Source organism: Mobula birostris, chromosome 27, assembly GCF_030028105.1.
Source record: "Mobula birostris isolate sMobBir1 chromosome 27, sMobBir1.hap1, whole genome shotgun sequence".
In the NCBI taxonomy this organism is placed as follows: Eukaryota; Metazoa; Chordata; class Chondrichthyes; order Myliobatiformes; family Myliobatidae; genus Mobula; species Mobula birostris.
The window spans coordinates 22808614-22824172 of record NC_092396.1 but is presented as its reverse complement, the minus strand read 5'-3'; the positions used below and the strand labels follow the sequence as shown (position 1 = coordinate 22824172).

At 48.2% G+C, this 15559-nt stretch overlaps 1 protein-coding gene across 2 annotated transcripts in view; it reads left to right on the top strand.

Annotated features, from left to right (window-relative positions):
* The window catches only part of LOC140188795 (uncharacterized), a 58774-nt gene that overhangs the window by 27804 nt on the left and 15411 nt on the right, over positions 1-15559 (top strand). Inside the window, exons 5-9 of one of the 2 annotated variants that reach the window (XM_072245441.1) lie at positions 93-243; positions 4741-4823; positions 7104-7253; positions 9446-9670; positions 14010-14173. In XM_072245441.1, coding sequence (XP_072101542.1) covers positions 93-243; positions 4741-4823; positions 7104-7253; positions 9446-9670; positions 14010-14173 — 773 coding nt within the window. The remainder of the gene's footprint in view (positions 1-92; positions 244-4740; positions 4824-7103; positions 7254-9445; positions 9671-14009; positions 14174-15559) is intronic. The other variant, XM_072245443.1, reaches the window with a different exon arrangement.

Below are 15559 nucleotides of genomic sequence, written 5' to 3'. Positions count from 1 at the left end.
GTCTGCGCTCCCTGTACATGCAGTGAGGGGGTTGTGGGACGGTGAGGAGGAGGTGTGCGGCCCCGGACTGACGCACGCCGTCGCTTTCACAGAACCAGCACGACGAGGTGAGGAAGCAGCTCGCGGAGCTGCAGCTCCAGCACAGCGGCCTGCAGCTGGAACACAGGAAGGCAGCCGAGGCCCACAGCCAGCAGTACCTGCAGTTTCGTCAGCAGAAGGAGCTGGAGATCAGCAGCCTACAAGGTGCGCGCGCGTGTGTCTGCGTCCGCGTTCTGTGTGTGCGCACGCGCCGTAAATTCAGAGACGCCCAGCACGTGGGCCCTTTGACACACCACGTCCGTGTCAGACCTTTTGTCCGTCGTGTGTGTGTGTGTGTGTGTGTGAGACCGAGACAGAGTGCGTCTCAGTTCTAATGTATGTGCTTTGTCGGTTTTTGTGTGTGTATTTACTCTTTCCCACCCTATCTCCATTTCATTGCAACTATGCTGTAGATCAGCGGTCCCCAACCACCAGGCCGCAAAGCATGTGCTACCGGGCCGTGAGGAAACGATACGAGTCAGCTGCACCTTTCCTCATTCCCTGTCACGCATTGTTGAACTTGAACATAGGGTTGCCAACTGTCCCGTATTAGCCGGGACATCCCGTATTTTGGGCTAAATTGGTTTGTCCCGTATTTCGCCCGCTAAGGTAGAGCGTTCCTATGAAACCTTTCGTGCCGAAATGGCGTAAAGCGCAGAAGCAATTACCATTAATTTATATGGGAAAATCTTTTCAGCGTTCCCAGACCCAAAAAGTAACCTAACAAATCATACCAAATAACACATAAAACCGAAAATCAGTAACAGTAACATATAGTAAAAGCAGGAATGATATGATAAGTACACAACCTATATAAAGTAGAAATAATGTATGTACAGTATAGTCAGGAAGATGAAGGCAAAACCGATTTGTGGGGAAGAAAAATCGGCACATACGCGCATGCGCACACGGGTGCCCGCGCAAGGCTTCATGGTCATGGTAGTCTTTCCTGGGGTAAAGTGTCCCGGGATTTGACTGCTACTTTTGTCCCTTATTTGGGAGTGAGAAAGTTGGCAACCCTAACTGTAAAAGACATGTTGAGGTGAGTTTAACCCTACGTGAACACCCCCTCCCCCAGTCAGCCGGTCTGCAAGAATATTGTCAATATTAAGCCGGTCCGCGATGCAAAAAAGGTTGGGGACCACTGCTGTGGAGATATTGCACAGATATCGGATCACAGACAGGAAGTATACATTGTGCAGAAGAGGATAAGAATAACTTTCAGCAGAATTCTTACTTTTACTATTCTGTTAAATTCAGAGTTTGACACTGACTGTAACCTCTAGGCTGAAAGACCTTGGAAACCCATCCTAGGGATACTAAATCTGACAAAGTAATGGAAACAATCTTCTCTGAACCAGTAACAAGGCACCGAAATGTGAAATAGAAGCACAGAAGCCTGCAGATATTCAGGAGGTCAGGCAGCGTCTTTAAAGAGAGAAGCAGAGTACTTCATTTATTTATTGAGATACAGAGTGGAGTAGGCCATTCTGACCTTCGAGCCACTCCACACAGCAATCCCCCGATTTAACCCCGGCCTAATCAGAGAACAATTTACAATGAACAGTTAACCTACCAGCTGGTATGTCTGCGGGCTGTGGGAGGAAACCAGAGCTCCTGGAGGAAACCCAGGTGGTCACGGGGAGAAGATATAAACTCTTCCAAGGCAGTGGCGGGAATTGAACCCGGGTCACCTGCACTGGGAAGCGTTGTGCCAACCACTACGCCACTGTGCAGCCCCAAGTTAACATTTTAGGTCAATTATCTTTCAACTAAGTGAAAGTTTGGTTTTGGAAGAAGTCATGCTAACACCAGGAGGTGTTGTGTAATGAGCCATTGTGTGTAATGGACCTGCTTTGTGTACGGAGTTGGTGGTGTTGGGTGCTTTCTCAGTGGATGGACATGGTAAATCTTCTGATGAAGATTTAAGACATTAATCCGGTTCCTGTTTCCCTGATGCTGTCCGACCTGCTGAGAGTATTCCAACGTTTTCAGTTTTTATTTTGGCAACTGCAGCTTGTTGATCTTGACCTTCCGCGGTCAGTCGCACCAGTCTTGGTGCTGACGTTGTTGTGGGAACCTGCTTGGACGGTGATCTGATGCAGCAGGTGCCAGCACTTGGTGTTGGCATGAGGTCTGGTGCTTGCCTCTTCGAGGAAACAAGCTGTTGGTTAAGACTTGTGCACCAGGCAATACTCTGTCCATTTGAGCAAGGCATAGCAAACGCCAGATTTCCACACACTCGTAGCTTTATTATAGTCAGAGATTATTGGGGGGAGGGTGTGGGGAAAGACGAGCTGACCAGTAGATGTTTGTTTGGTGGAAGTTCAAGAAGGTTTGAGGGAAATGCTGAGTGCCTCCTTGAAGAAATTCCATGTCCCTACTGAACCTTGGGACTCCCAGGCTCTCAATCACCCAAAGTGGTGAATGACCATGCGGGATGGTACTGAGAACTTCGGTTAAATGCATCAGCACGACACAGAAGCAAGTCGCCATGCAAATCACTCACATCATTAGGTGCCCACAGCCTCATTTGTGGAAGGGCCTTCAGTTCCCACATTGACTGTGTCTGTTACCTCGGACTCCACGATACCAGAGTGGGACTAAGTCATCCTTAGACCTGAGGGACTGTTGATGGAGATGGTGATGATCAACGAGGCAACGTTGTGTATCGGCTGAGGGTATGGCCCAGGTCACATTGTATAAGAACAGGACAAGGGAAAAGTCATTTGGCTCCCTATGCCTGCTCAGTATTTCCATTAAAGATCACGACTGAACTTCTCCCCCTAACGCCATTTTCCTGCCTCATCCACAGAGCGTTGAGAATGGGGAATGAGCTGCCAAAGGAAGTGGTTGAGGCAGGTACAGGAATATCTTTCAGAAGCACTTGTCTGGGTAGATGGAGGTGCAAGGCTTAGAGGGATATGGGCGGAATGCAGGAAATTGGGGCTAACTGGGACTCGTTGGACCAAAGGACCTGTACTGTTCTGACTATCTCCATACCCTCGATTCTTCTGATGTGTCTTTGAATGAATCACTCATTGATTCCATTCAAAAGAGACATCTAAAGGATCTTTAAATATCTTTTTTTTAATGGTATCACTGACTGATCCAGAGTAAAGAATTCCCGAGGGTCCATCACCCTCGTTGCAGTCTAAATTGCCTGCCCCTCACTTGAAGACAGTGACCTATGATTCTACTTCTCTCAAGCTGGGGGTGGGGGGTAATCTTTTCCATATCTGCCCTTGTTGAACTTTGTGTGTTTACTGAGCTCAACTCTTATCCTTCAAAACTCCAGAAAACAGGCCCCGGCCTACTCAGTTTCTTCTCACTCAGCCCGGTGAATCTTCGCTGCACTCCCTCGCTGGCAAGTATGTCCCCCTGTTTAGAAAAGGAGGCCAGGATTGTACACAATACTCTAGCTGTGGTCTCAGCGTTAAGACGTATAATTTTGAGAAGGTATCTGTATCATTGTTCTCTAATCCCCTTGCAATAAAAACAGTCTTATCTACCATTCTGGTTGCCTGTGGCGCTTGTGTGCAAGGTTGCTCCAATCCTTCTGAGCAATAACATTTCCCAATTTCATCCATTTAAACTAAATGCTCAGCATTCCTATTTTTGTCTCTACTGAAGAAAATGAACTATATTTTAACACATTGTATTGTGTGTTGCTGCTCACTAATTCAGCTTGTCTCTATCCCCTTGACACCTCTGCTTCTCATCGTTACTTAGCTCTGTCATGTCAACGGTTTGCACTGAGCCATGTCATTGATATGGATTGTGAGCAGCTTGGAGCCAAGCACCAGTCCTGCAGTCTCCCATTTGTCACCATCTGTCGCCCTAAGATGGATCCTATAAGAGATTGTTTGGGATAAACAAACTCTCGATCCATAGTAGAATATTACCCCCAATCTTGTACTTGTTCACCAACCTTGAAAGTATGATTGTATTAAAAAGCTTTCTCAAAAGCCAATTAAGCACTGGTTCTCCTTCATCTACTCAGCTTGATCTCTTACAGGGATCTAGTAAATTTGTCTTGACGTTGGCCAGCTTAGTGAATACACAAGATGTTTAAAAGACATTTGGATTATTACATGGATAGGAGAGAAATGAGCCAAACGTGGCCAAATGGGACTAGTTTAGGGGGCATCTTGGTAAGCATGGACAACTTGAGCCAAAGTTGTTTTATGACTCGATGGTTGTTTGTGTACACAGACGCTATTGTGGAGTTGTGTATGGTTTCAGTGTGTACACAAGGTATTACGTACTGGCTCTGGTAGTCACCAAGCAGTGTTGTGTGGGGTTATGTATTAGCTCAATGTATGGACCAAAAATATTGATAGGGTTGTGTGTTCAACTCAAGATATAAAATCAGGCATTGCTAAAAGCTGGATGAATCAAAGCATTGGAGGAATTGTCTTTATGAAGTGTTCATATTTGAATTATCAGGATAGGAAAGGAATCACTTTCTCTTATCTTCCTCCTTTAATCTTCTTCTTAGCTATTTCTCAGTGTCTCTTTTCTCTTTCACTCAAGTACACACTTCCTCCCAGCTTTGCAGTTTTGATGTTGAGTGTTCAGGTTAATTGGTCATTTCTTGGTTAGGATTGGTTTTGTTCTCCAGTTCTGTAATTGCTGTGACTGAACCCTTTCTCCTTACAGAAAACATCCTAAAGCTGAAGCAGGAGAGCAGGCAGCTGCGCAAGGCCCACCAGGAGATGCACGACCAGCTGGCGAAAGCTCAGGTAAGCACCAGTGACTGGAAAAGCTTTGCTTCGTCTTTACAGTCCCAGTTCCAATTCTCCAAGGGAGCCAACTTTTACTTGTGTCAGCTTGGTTGGAAGTTCAGGTGCATAATTCCCTCTAACTCAGTGCCTGCATGGGCTGTTAGAACAGTTAGAGCTGATGGCTTGGAAGACTACAATAGCACTGAGACTTCCACTCATTTAATTCTGCTCCCAGAGAGTTTTTGCCTCATTGCAATGTCCAAATCTGTCATCAGAACTTGAGGAACTGCCACTGTTTCTAACTGCCCCACTTTGAGAATCCCTTCCTAATTGGACCTGTGTCCTTACTTGGCCCAAATTATTAGTCTTGTGTATGGTTTTTTTGCTCTAAATAAATCATTAGAAAGGTCTATGCCCAGAAAGAGACTCGGCGTTGAACCTTGCGAGGCACCCATTAGTCAGTTGTCCGTCTCACGAAATATTTGGTCAATAATCTCGGTCGATCAGATCCCCTCAACAGGAGACTTGGACTCGATGCCTCTTCAAAAGATTCAATCAAAATAGTAGAACACCCACTTCCTGAAGCCATTCTAGCCAAAGAAGTCTTGTAAAATCCCAAACAATTCTTGATGACCTCTTGGAGAAGGAAGTCTGATTTACATGTTCCAGCTGTGAAGGAACCTATTTCAGCAGCTCTGAATGTGACCCCCTTGACCCCCTTTGCCACATTATCAGGGGTGTAAGGATCGCACTGTGAATGTCAGTGATGATCACATTGCGAGAACAACGTTAAAGTACCAGTTCATTGGTGCCATCTTCCTTCATCTTTTTCTTTAATCGTGCTTCAAGTAAAACGCTGTGGAACTGGTGATGGTGGGCTTCTGCACGTTCTCACCTAAGGCAGGTGTGGTGCCACAAGATCTCCCTGTCCCACATCTCTCCCTCTGAGTAGAGTGCTGGTTCAGAGACCCCCTCGCCACCCCTCCCCCCGGGCAGAGGTGCAGCCCGTTTTGGCCCTCTGGCGCAGGTTGAATGAGGAAGTTGACTGACAAGGTTATAGTGCGCGCACCTGCTACGGAGGCAGCAATGAGGTTCCTCCACCAAATTGTTAATTACCTCTGGTTTCTGGATAGTGTGGAAATTCCGGAAGAGCCCTGGGGTTGGAGAGGAACACAGCGAAAGGATTGGTGGCCCTCATGGCCTGGGTAGTAGCGAAGTGGCTGATTGATGAGCGGGATGGCTCGCTGTGGGAAGGTTGAAACATGTCACTGTGCGGTGATAGATAGAGTTCAGCCCACTCTCCAAGACTGTGCCCGGACTGAATAAGCAGGTTGCCGTCATTTTCCCATGCAGCCTGCTCTGCGGGACCGTGCCTGAGCTATTTTTAGCTGGCATTCCCGATGCAAAGTGTTCCCACACTTCACTGCCCTGCAGCTTCGCTGCCGGCTGCAAGCGATTTGTTGCCCTGGCTGCGTTTAACTCCCTGCTGTCAGTGGTGTGGGCCTATGGCAGAACGGGGGAAGTGGTCAATCCTGGAAGCATCTTTCAGTAACAATTCACTGGCTTCAGGAGACCGGGTCTTGGGACAGATAGGAGGCTTCCCGGTGATCTGGGGAGTGGAATAGAAGGCTTTCCTTTGGTCGCAATTGTGGTTAGGCAGTCACTTCCTGAGCCCAGCACCACAGTCCAAGACTGTACACGTCCCGGCCACACCTCATCTGCCTTGTGGGGGTTGGGGGGGGGCACGGTCCAGCCTCCACCTGGACAACCAGTTGTCTACAGACAACTCTGCTACAGAATGCCCCCAACCTGTTAATGGGGGATTGGAGACAAACACCGTGGCAGTAGAACCTGATCTCCTCCTGGTCCTTAAGTCCCACGGTAGCAGCTTTGAACAAGAGCAAAGACCTAACAGCTTTACGCAGAGATATGAGACACTTTAAATCTGGTGAATCTGTTCCCAAGGGGAATTATGGAACACTGAGCCAGGAAAGTATAAGTAGTTTCTAAACAAAGTTCCTAGTTGTGTGGCCCAGAAGGGATGGGAAATCTTGAGCTCCTTTGAGACTTGGGGTTGGCTGGCACAGGGTTTGGGTACATTGCCTTTCCATGTGCTGGTTTTCCTCATTGTGTCCTGGTCGGCTGGGATAGTTGGTGTGTCCGTGCAGTATTTCACCAGGCGTCACGCTTACCAAACTTTGTCATTCAGTGGTAAACACTGACCTTCCTCTCACTCGCCTCTCGTGTTGCACAATCCGAGTCTAATCCCTAACTGTGTGATTGTGTTTCTGTTTCCAGGGCCAGGTGCAAGAGTTCAGGCAGCTGAAGGAAGCTCTGAACGGAATGCCAAGTTTCAAAAACCCCGGACAAAAGCAAGAACAAAATCAGGCAGGGCATAGGCAGTCCTGGGGTCCTGCAAGCAGCCAGTCAAAGTTCACTGAGCAGAAGGTGCAGCTAATTTAAGGCAAAACATTTTGAGATTTTTCAGTCCGGATTTGTTAGTTAGTTTCTCGGTGATTCTAATTATTAAATTGTTTTCACTGGGATTCAGCTCATTAGGGAGATAAAGATGTATTTTGCATAATCCCAGTAAAATCTATTGAAAACAAATTGACAGGAGAATTGTTTTTAACATACAGTAGTCTTGTTTAATATATCGCCTTTTACGGTCTGGAGCATGGCCCTGCACTGCCCAGGGTTTCCCATTACAGTCTTAAGCAGTTTTGCTCTGCTCCTCTGGCAAAGGGTAGGGGACAGCCCAGAGCCGTGAATTGAGGTGGCTGCCAGGGCTGTGACCCGAGGGTTGGGCATCCACTCTGCCCCCTGCCCGCGAGGCACTGCCCTAGACCTAAGCGAGGTGTGATCAAAGCCACTGCAGTGTTTTTGACTTGGAAAAATTTTAAAGTGAGCCCCTTGGGAAGAGGTTCGATTTTTCTCCCCTCTCCACCCCCCCCCCCCAAGAGCTTCTGGCCAATAGACAATAGACAATAGGTGCAGGAGTAGGCCATTCAGCCCTTCGAGCCAGCACCACCATTCACTGTGATCACGGCTGATCATCCACAATCAGTACCCTTTTCCTGCCTTATCCCCATCACTCCGCTATCTTTAAGAGCTCTATCTAACTCTTTCTTGAAAGTATCCAGAGAATTGGCCTCCACTGCCTTCTGAGGCAGAGCATTCCACAGAACCACAACCTTCTGTGTGAAAAAGTTTTTCCTCAACTCTGTTCTAAATGGTCTACCCCTTATTCTTAAACGGTGGCCTCTGGTTCTGGACTCTCCCAACATCAGGAACATGTTTCCTGCCTCTAGTGTGTCCAATCCCTTAATAATCTTATATGTTTCAATCAGATCCCCTCTCATCCTTCTAAATTCCAGTGTATACAAGCCCAGTCACTCCAGTCTCTCAACATATGACAGATTAGGCCATTCGGGGAGGACGCTGAGACATCAGCTCAGGGGCAGTGTTCAGTGGTATCAGGCCCCGTGGTGGCTGGTATCCCATTTCCCTTCTCTCTGTAATGCCCTCACAGAGATTTGGAACGTCCCTCGGAAGAGTCAGGTGTGACTATCGGTACTATCTGACGGGCTGTATTTTGAGGCGTGTGCATTGAAGCATCAGACTATTGAGGATGCTTGATTTCTAGAATGAGATCCCAGCTAACATCCTCTGGCTCTTTGACCATGCTGAACTTTGACACTGAGGTTGAGGATCCCACACCTGGGAAGGCTTCACCCTCTCCCAGAAGCAAAGCCGCTGTTCCCCAACGGACTGGTACATTCCTGGGTCACTGACTCAATGAGTGATGTGACTTGGCTCTTTCTGGTTAGTTCTGTTTGCTCAGGCCCCAGACTTTGACCTGGAAAGATTTCAAACTGGGAAGACACAGGAGCAAATTAGGCCATTCGCCCACTCATGACTGATCTATCATCCCTCTCACCCCATTTTCCTGCCTCCTTCCCGTAACCTTTCATGGCCTGACTAATCAAGAACCTATCAACCTCCACTTTAAATATACCTAATGATCTTACCTCCGCAGCCGTCTGTGTCAGTGAAGCCCACACATTCACCACTTCCTGGCTAAAGAAATTCCTCCTCATCTGTGTTTGAGAGGGACGTCCCTTGCATTCTGAGGCTGTGCCCTCTGGTCCAGACACCTTGCATTTCAGAGTTAAGGGCGTTATAGAATGAGAAGTGGAGGTAGAGGTGGGCCTTCCTGCCTCCCTCACTGCGTCCAGCCAGCAACATCACAGTTGTTTGTGGACCCCAGCTCCATTTCTTTAGGCTTCTGATTCTCAGCTTCAATGAGAAGCCACTGCAACTTTGTTGGAATTCCCGACCCCCACCATTCTCAGCCCCTACATTAGTGGGTGCAATGCTAATGGCTGCTTGGAGCTCGGTGGAGGAGAATGATCTGGCTACCTTGCTCCTCTCTCCAAATCCTCAATTGTTCCCATCTACCCGAGCTGCAGCTCGGCTCCCTGCGCGGTGCCCAAACTTTCTGAGTCGTGGAAGAGCTGGGTGCGGGGTTCCCTTGATCCTGAACCCAGTGCGAGTCCCCTTCCCACCTGTTCCCGCCTTGCCATCGAGCCGCAGGGCCCCATCGCGGAGTAGTCACCGGCTCTCTTCCCGTTCCGCAGCCACCGCCATCGGCAAGGGGAGAACATGCGGCGACTCCCAGGAGACTTGCGGAACAAGACACAGGGAGGGGCCCGGCCCGACCGAATGAGGGGCTGCAGGAAAGTCCTGCGCCAAAGGCCACGCCCGCCTGGGGGCTGAAAGACCAGCTGAGCCTCCCGGAGGCAGGAGCCAATCACGTGCCTCGGGTCACCAGGACAGCGAATAACCTGCACCCAGAGAACCAGGTGAGAACCTAGCCTGCCGTAGAGCAGGGTTTGCGGTCTGTGCGTGACTGTCGTTGCTACTAGTAACCGGATGAAGAGGGCACGTGAAAGCTGAAGATGGTGACCTCAAAACAGCAATTGATTTGCCAATTAGCTTGCAGGACCTGAAGCTGCTCTGTGCATTTAAAGAGTGCCATGTACCAGACACTTGTGATCTGAGGTTGTGACCTTGGCAATTAGCTTGCAGACGTCTCACCGCCAGTCGAGGTGACATCCTCAGTGCGCAGTTGTTGGTGTTTCTCTCTGGGAGTGCTCGGGTTTGTACAGGCCCCCGTTTGCTTGCCTCGGTCCTGATTGGCGACCCCTTCAGCTGATGTTTGAATTTTATTGGTCTGCGTTTCTTTGGCTCTCAGGGATTCGTAGATGGCGTCTATTTCGATAGGTTTGTTTAGGGGGCGATCAGAGAACCACGCTTCTTGTGCCAGCTTCTTGTTTGGCCGCGCCAGAACCTCCTCGGTGTCCCAGTTAAAGTGAAGTCATTCTTGGTTCTCTTCTGATAACTCCGTAAGCAAACATTTTAAAACAGGCACAAAGAGGTCAGCTGAAGGGGTAACCAATCAGGACCAAGGCAAGCCAACGGGGGCCTATATAAATGAGAGCACTCCCAGAGAGAAACGCCAACAACTGCGCACTGAGGATGTCACCTCGACTGGCCGTGAAACGTCTGCAAGCTAATTGCCCAGGCTCAGCCAACACCCCAACGTCAAACGGCTCAACCCGAGTCACAAATATTCACCACCATCCTACACCTGCGATCTATTCCCAGGAATCGTCGGAGGGTGTTTGGTGCTGGTTTATTATTGTCACACGTACCAAGAAGCAGTGAAAAGCTTGAAGTAAAACTGTTCGTACAGATCAAATCATTACACCGAGCATTGGTCTAGAATAAATTAAAGCAAAAGCAGTGCAGAATGAAGTGTAAAAGCTACAGGGAAAGCGCAGTGCAGGTAAACGATAAACTGCAAGCTCATAACGAGGCAGATTGTTGGGCCATGGGTCCAACTTGTCGTACAAGAGACCTGTTCAGGAGCCTGATAACGATGGGGTAGAAGCTGTCGTTGAGCTGTGTGCTACATGCTTTAAGGCCTCTGTACCTTCTGCCCGATGGGAGAGGGAGAAGAGAGCAGGGAGGTCATGCGGCAACTCGGTACTGGTGAGGCCGCACCTGGAGTACTGTGTGCAGTTCTGGTCTCCTTACTTAAGGAGGGATACACTGGCTTTGGAGGCGGTGCAGAGGAGGTTCACCGGTTTGATTCCAGGGATGAGAAGGTTAGACTATGAGGAGAGATTGAGTCGTCTGGGGCTGTCCTCGCTGGAATTCATAATGAGAGGAGATCTTATAGAAACATATAAAATTGTGAAAAGGATAGATAAGATAGAGGTAGGAAAGTTGTTGAATGGTAGGTGGGACTAGAATTAGGGGACATAGCCTCAAGATTCAGGGGAGTATTTTTAGGACGGAGATGAGGAGGAACTGCTTTTCCCAGAGAGTGGTGAATCTGTGGAATTTTCTGCCCAATGAAGCAGTGGAGGCTACCTCAGTAAATGTATTTAAAACAAGGTTGGATAGATTTTTGCATAGTAGGGGAATTAAGAGTCATGGGGAAACTGAATGGTGGAGCAGGCTCGACGGGCCAGATGGTCGACTCCTGCTCCTGTTTCTTACGTTCTTAATGATATGTCAGTGCTCTATCTTCGAGTATTACGGACACTGGAAATCTGAAATCAAAAAAGAAATGCTGGGTGTATCAGTTAGCCCAGCTGGATAGGCAGAGGTTGTCTCCTTTGGATTCTGTCCATAATGGGCGCATGGTACCGGTGTTAAGTGAAGGGTTAACACAGAACTGGAATTCACGTAAACAAGCCCTGGAACCTTCCACTAAGGAACCTTATTCTATGTGGTTTGTGCCGTTAAGCAGCTTCGCAGGCTCTGCTCCGCGGTGTCGTCTATGTCCTTTGTCGGAATGGTAAAGTGACTTCTACGTGACCGTTTGAATGTTGAGGGGGGCTGAACTCGTCCCTAGCCTCCGCGGCCCGTGGCTGCGCATCACAGCTGTGTGAGCTCTGGGAGCCTCAGTCTGTGCCTAGGACTGCAGGTAGTGAACTTCTCACAGCAGTCGCATTTTAACACAGTGGTTTTTACTGAGCGACATTTTAAATCCTGCACATTTTGCCGTTCACAGCGGTGAATGACACAACTGCGCGGAATAGCGGTAAGTCGTGACATTTAGATTCGGTTTCTGATGCGTAGTAACTGCGGGCAGGAACACATTCACAATGTCAACAGGCGTGTGAAGAATGTGATATTTGTGACCGTGAGTTAGTGCAGGGGGTGCCCGGTCCAGTTTCAAGTTTGCCTAACTTTAGCAATTTGCTGGAAAGACCCAGCACGTCAGTCAGCATCTGTTGGGATAGAGAATCAGCCGGTTGCTTCTGTATCACCTCTATACTTCTCCAGGTAAGACCATAGGATACAGGAGCAGAATTAGGCCATTTGGCCCATCGAGTCTGCTCCACCATTTCATCACAGCTGATCCATTTTCCCTCTCAGCCCCAGTCTCCTGCCTTCCCCCACCCACTCCATGTCCCTTTCAAGCCCTGACCAATCAAGGATCTATCAACCTCTGCTTTAAAAGTACGTAAAGACTTGGCCTCCACAGCTGCCTGTGGCCACAAATTCCTCAGATTCACCACTCTCTGGCAAAAGAAATCTCTCCTCATCTCTGTTCTAAAAGGATGCCCCTCTATTCTGATGCCTGTGTCCTCTGGTCTTTGACTCTCACACTATTTGAAACATCCTCTCCACATTCACTCTGTCAAGGCCTTTCAACATTCGAAAGGTTTCATTGAGATCCTCTGTAATTCATCTCAATTCCAGTGAAGGCCCAGAGCCTTCAATCTCTTTTCATATGACAAGCCATTCAAACCTGGAATCATTTTTGTGAACCTCCTTTGAACCCTCTCCAGTTTCAGCACATCCTGCCTAAGATAAGGGGCACAAAACTGCTCACAATACTCCAAGTGAGGCCTCACCAGTGCTTTATAAAGCCTCAACATTAAATCCTTGCTTTTATATTCTAGTCTTGAAATGAATGCTAACATTGCATTTGCCTTCTTCACCACTGACTCAGCCTGCAAATTAAACTCTAGGGAGTCCTGCACAAGGACTCCCAAGTCCCTTTGCACCTCAGATTTTTTAATTATCTCTCCATTTAGCAAATAGTCTACCCTCTGATTTTTTTTGTACCAAAGTGATAAAATAGAACAAGAATAAGGTGTAAACTTCACGCCGACAGTATCTGAGAACAGGACTGAACCCAGGCTGTGGAATATTTCTACCCTTTCAGTATGTAAGGCAGAGGCGGTGACTCTTATTTCTCTCCAAGGGCTGTGTGTCTTTGCTGGATTTTATTTTAAGCAGAGAAAGATTCTCGAAGAGTGCGGGAGTGAGTGGTTACCGCAGGTAGGTGGGAATACAACTGCCGAGGTTACAATCAGAGCAGCTCTGACTTTATTAAGCAACAGAGTGAACTGGAGGGGCTGAATGGCCTGGTTCTGCTCCTAATTTGTATCCCGTGTTTCCAGCGCTTGGAGTCTCCTGCTGCTTTTGTTGGTTTCACGTGGATTTGGAAGCTCCTAGGAACAAAGTGATGGCTGACGGAGCAACGACAGCCACTTTGGTACAATAACCTTTGAGAGTGCGGTCAGGCTTGATTTGGTACTCTGGTGTTGGGCGCTCTGTTGTAACATGAGCAAAGTTACCAGAGAGACGCTGAAGCTAGTGGATACAGAAGTGTTTTATTCAACAAATTGGGGCACTCTTGGAGGAAGAAGCCTCTCGACCCAATATTACAGGACATTTTTGTATGCTAAAGATCAAAGGTAACAGCAAGACAATGCTATAGCTACAATGTACCTACAATGCTTCCTTTGAGTTATGTATAATTTTCATACCCACACTCCGGACACCCAAAATGAATATTAATCAGCATTGTCTGGTTTTCAGTCAACTGGTATCCACAGCTCCAGGAAACTACCGCCCGGGGTTGCATTTTAAACTTAATCTACAATCCATGTTCAGGTCTAAAGATTGGTTGCTGCCGAAGGGTTTTGGCCCAAAACGTCGACTGCACTTTTTTCCACAGATGCTGCCTGGCCTGCTGAGTTCCTCCAGCATTTTGTGTGAGTTGCTGAAGTTTGTATTTGCTATGTACCCTAAGTCCAGACTACGCCCCAACAAGTCTAAGGTGCTTGGTGATTGGCTTGCTAACATCCTTGCTTTCTTTGTTCGTTGACCCAGGGTGTGAAGACATTGGTCAATGGCCAGATTCGGACACTTGGTGGCGCCACTGAGCAAGACCGCCAGCTGGAGAGAGACGTGGCTGCCCAGCAACAAGAGCACTTCATGTCCAACAAGTTGCAGTCGGAGGGCCATCCAGTCAATCGTCAATGGCCACCGAAAAGGTGGGTAACTGAGAAACGCTGATACGGGACTTGTGTTCTTGTTCGTACCCCCACCTTTATCTGCCAGGGCTGATGCAATTAGAGGTAGATTCATGCAGTCACTGATTGTGTTGGAGAAGGACGCAGTGGACAGTGTTTGGATGGGGTATTGAGTACCGGACTGGGGATGTTACGTTGAGTTGGACAAGACATTGGTGAGGCCAGATTCAGAATATTGCGTGCAGTTCTGGTCACCTACCTGCAGGAAAGACCTCAGAAAGATCTTGAAAGAGTTCAGGGAAAATTTACACGGATGCTGCCGGGACTTGGGGGCCTGACTACTAGGGAAAGGTTGATGGATTAGGACATTAATTCATGAGAACAAGAGGAGATTTGATAGAGGTATACAGAATTATGAGGGGTATAGAAAAGGTGAATGCAAACGGGCTTTCTCCCCTTGGGTGAAACTAGAACTGGAGATAGTAGGTTTAGGGTGAAAGGTGAAATATTTAAGGGGGACTCAAGGGAGAACTTCTTCACTTGAAAGGGTGGTGCAAGTGTGGAAGGAGCTGCCAGCAGAAGTTCCATTGTCGCATTTAAGAGAACTTTGGATGGGTAAATGGACAAGACAAGTATGGAGGTCTATGGTCTGCATGCAGATAGATAGGATTGTGCAGAAAACCATGCTGACACAGACCAGATGGGCCGAAGGGCTTGTTTTTGTGCTGTAGTGCCCCATGACTTTGAACATTAATTACTTAACCCATCCTAGCAGGAACCTGCCCCAACAACAACTCTCGTTAGTTTGACACCCTTTTGCTTTGAAGCTTTAGGCAAGGGTAGAGCTGAGGAAAGGATTGATACAAACAAATGGCCGCATGACCAATAGAAACCAGAAGGACAAGCAGATGACGGTTCAGGAGACATTTCTGGAGCTTGGACCCTTTTACAGACGAAGGCATAAAAAAAGGCATCCGTTAGTCTTGCGAGACCATGGATCTGTGCCTGGAAAGTCTTCATTCTCCAGGGCACAGGCCTGGGCAAGGTTGTATGGAAGACCAGCAGTTACCCATGCTGCAAGTCTCCCCTCTCCACGACACCAATGTTGTCCAAGGGAAGGGCATTAGGACCCATACAGCTTGGCACCAGTGTCGTCGCAGAGCAATGGGTGATTAAGTGCCTTGCTCAAGGACACAACACGTTTCCTCGGCTGGGGCTCGAACTCGCGACCTTCAGGTAGCCAGTCCAATGCCTTAACCACTTGGCCATGTGCCCACACAGAGCAGAGCAACTAGATTACAGGACTGGAGTAGCAGGGACATCCCAGTGGGCTGCAGAGCTTGAGAAGGTTACAGCGGAAGGGAGAAGCAAGACAACTGAGGGACTGGTAAACCTGTTAGGAAAACT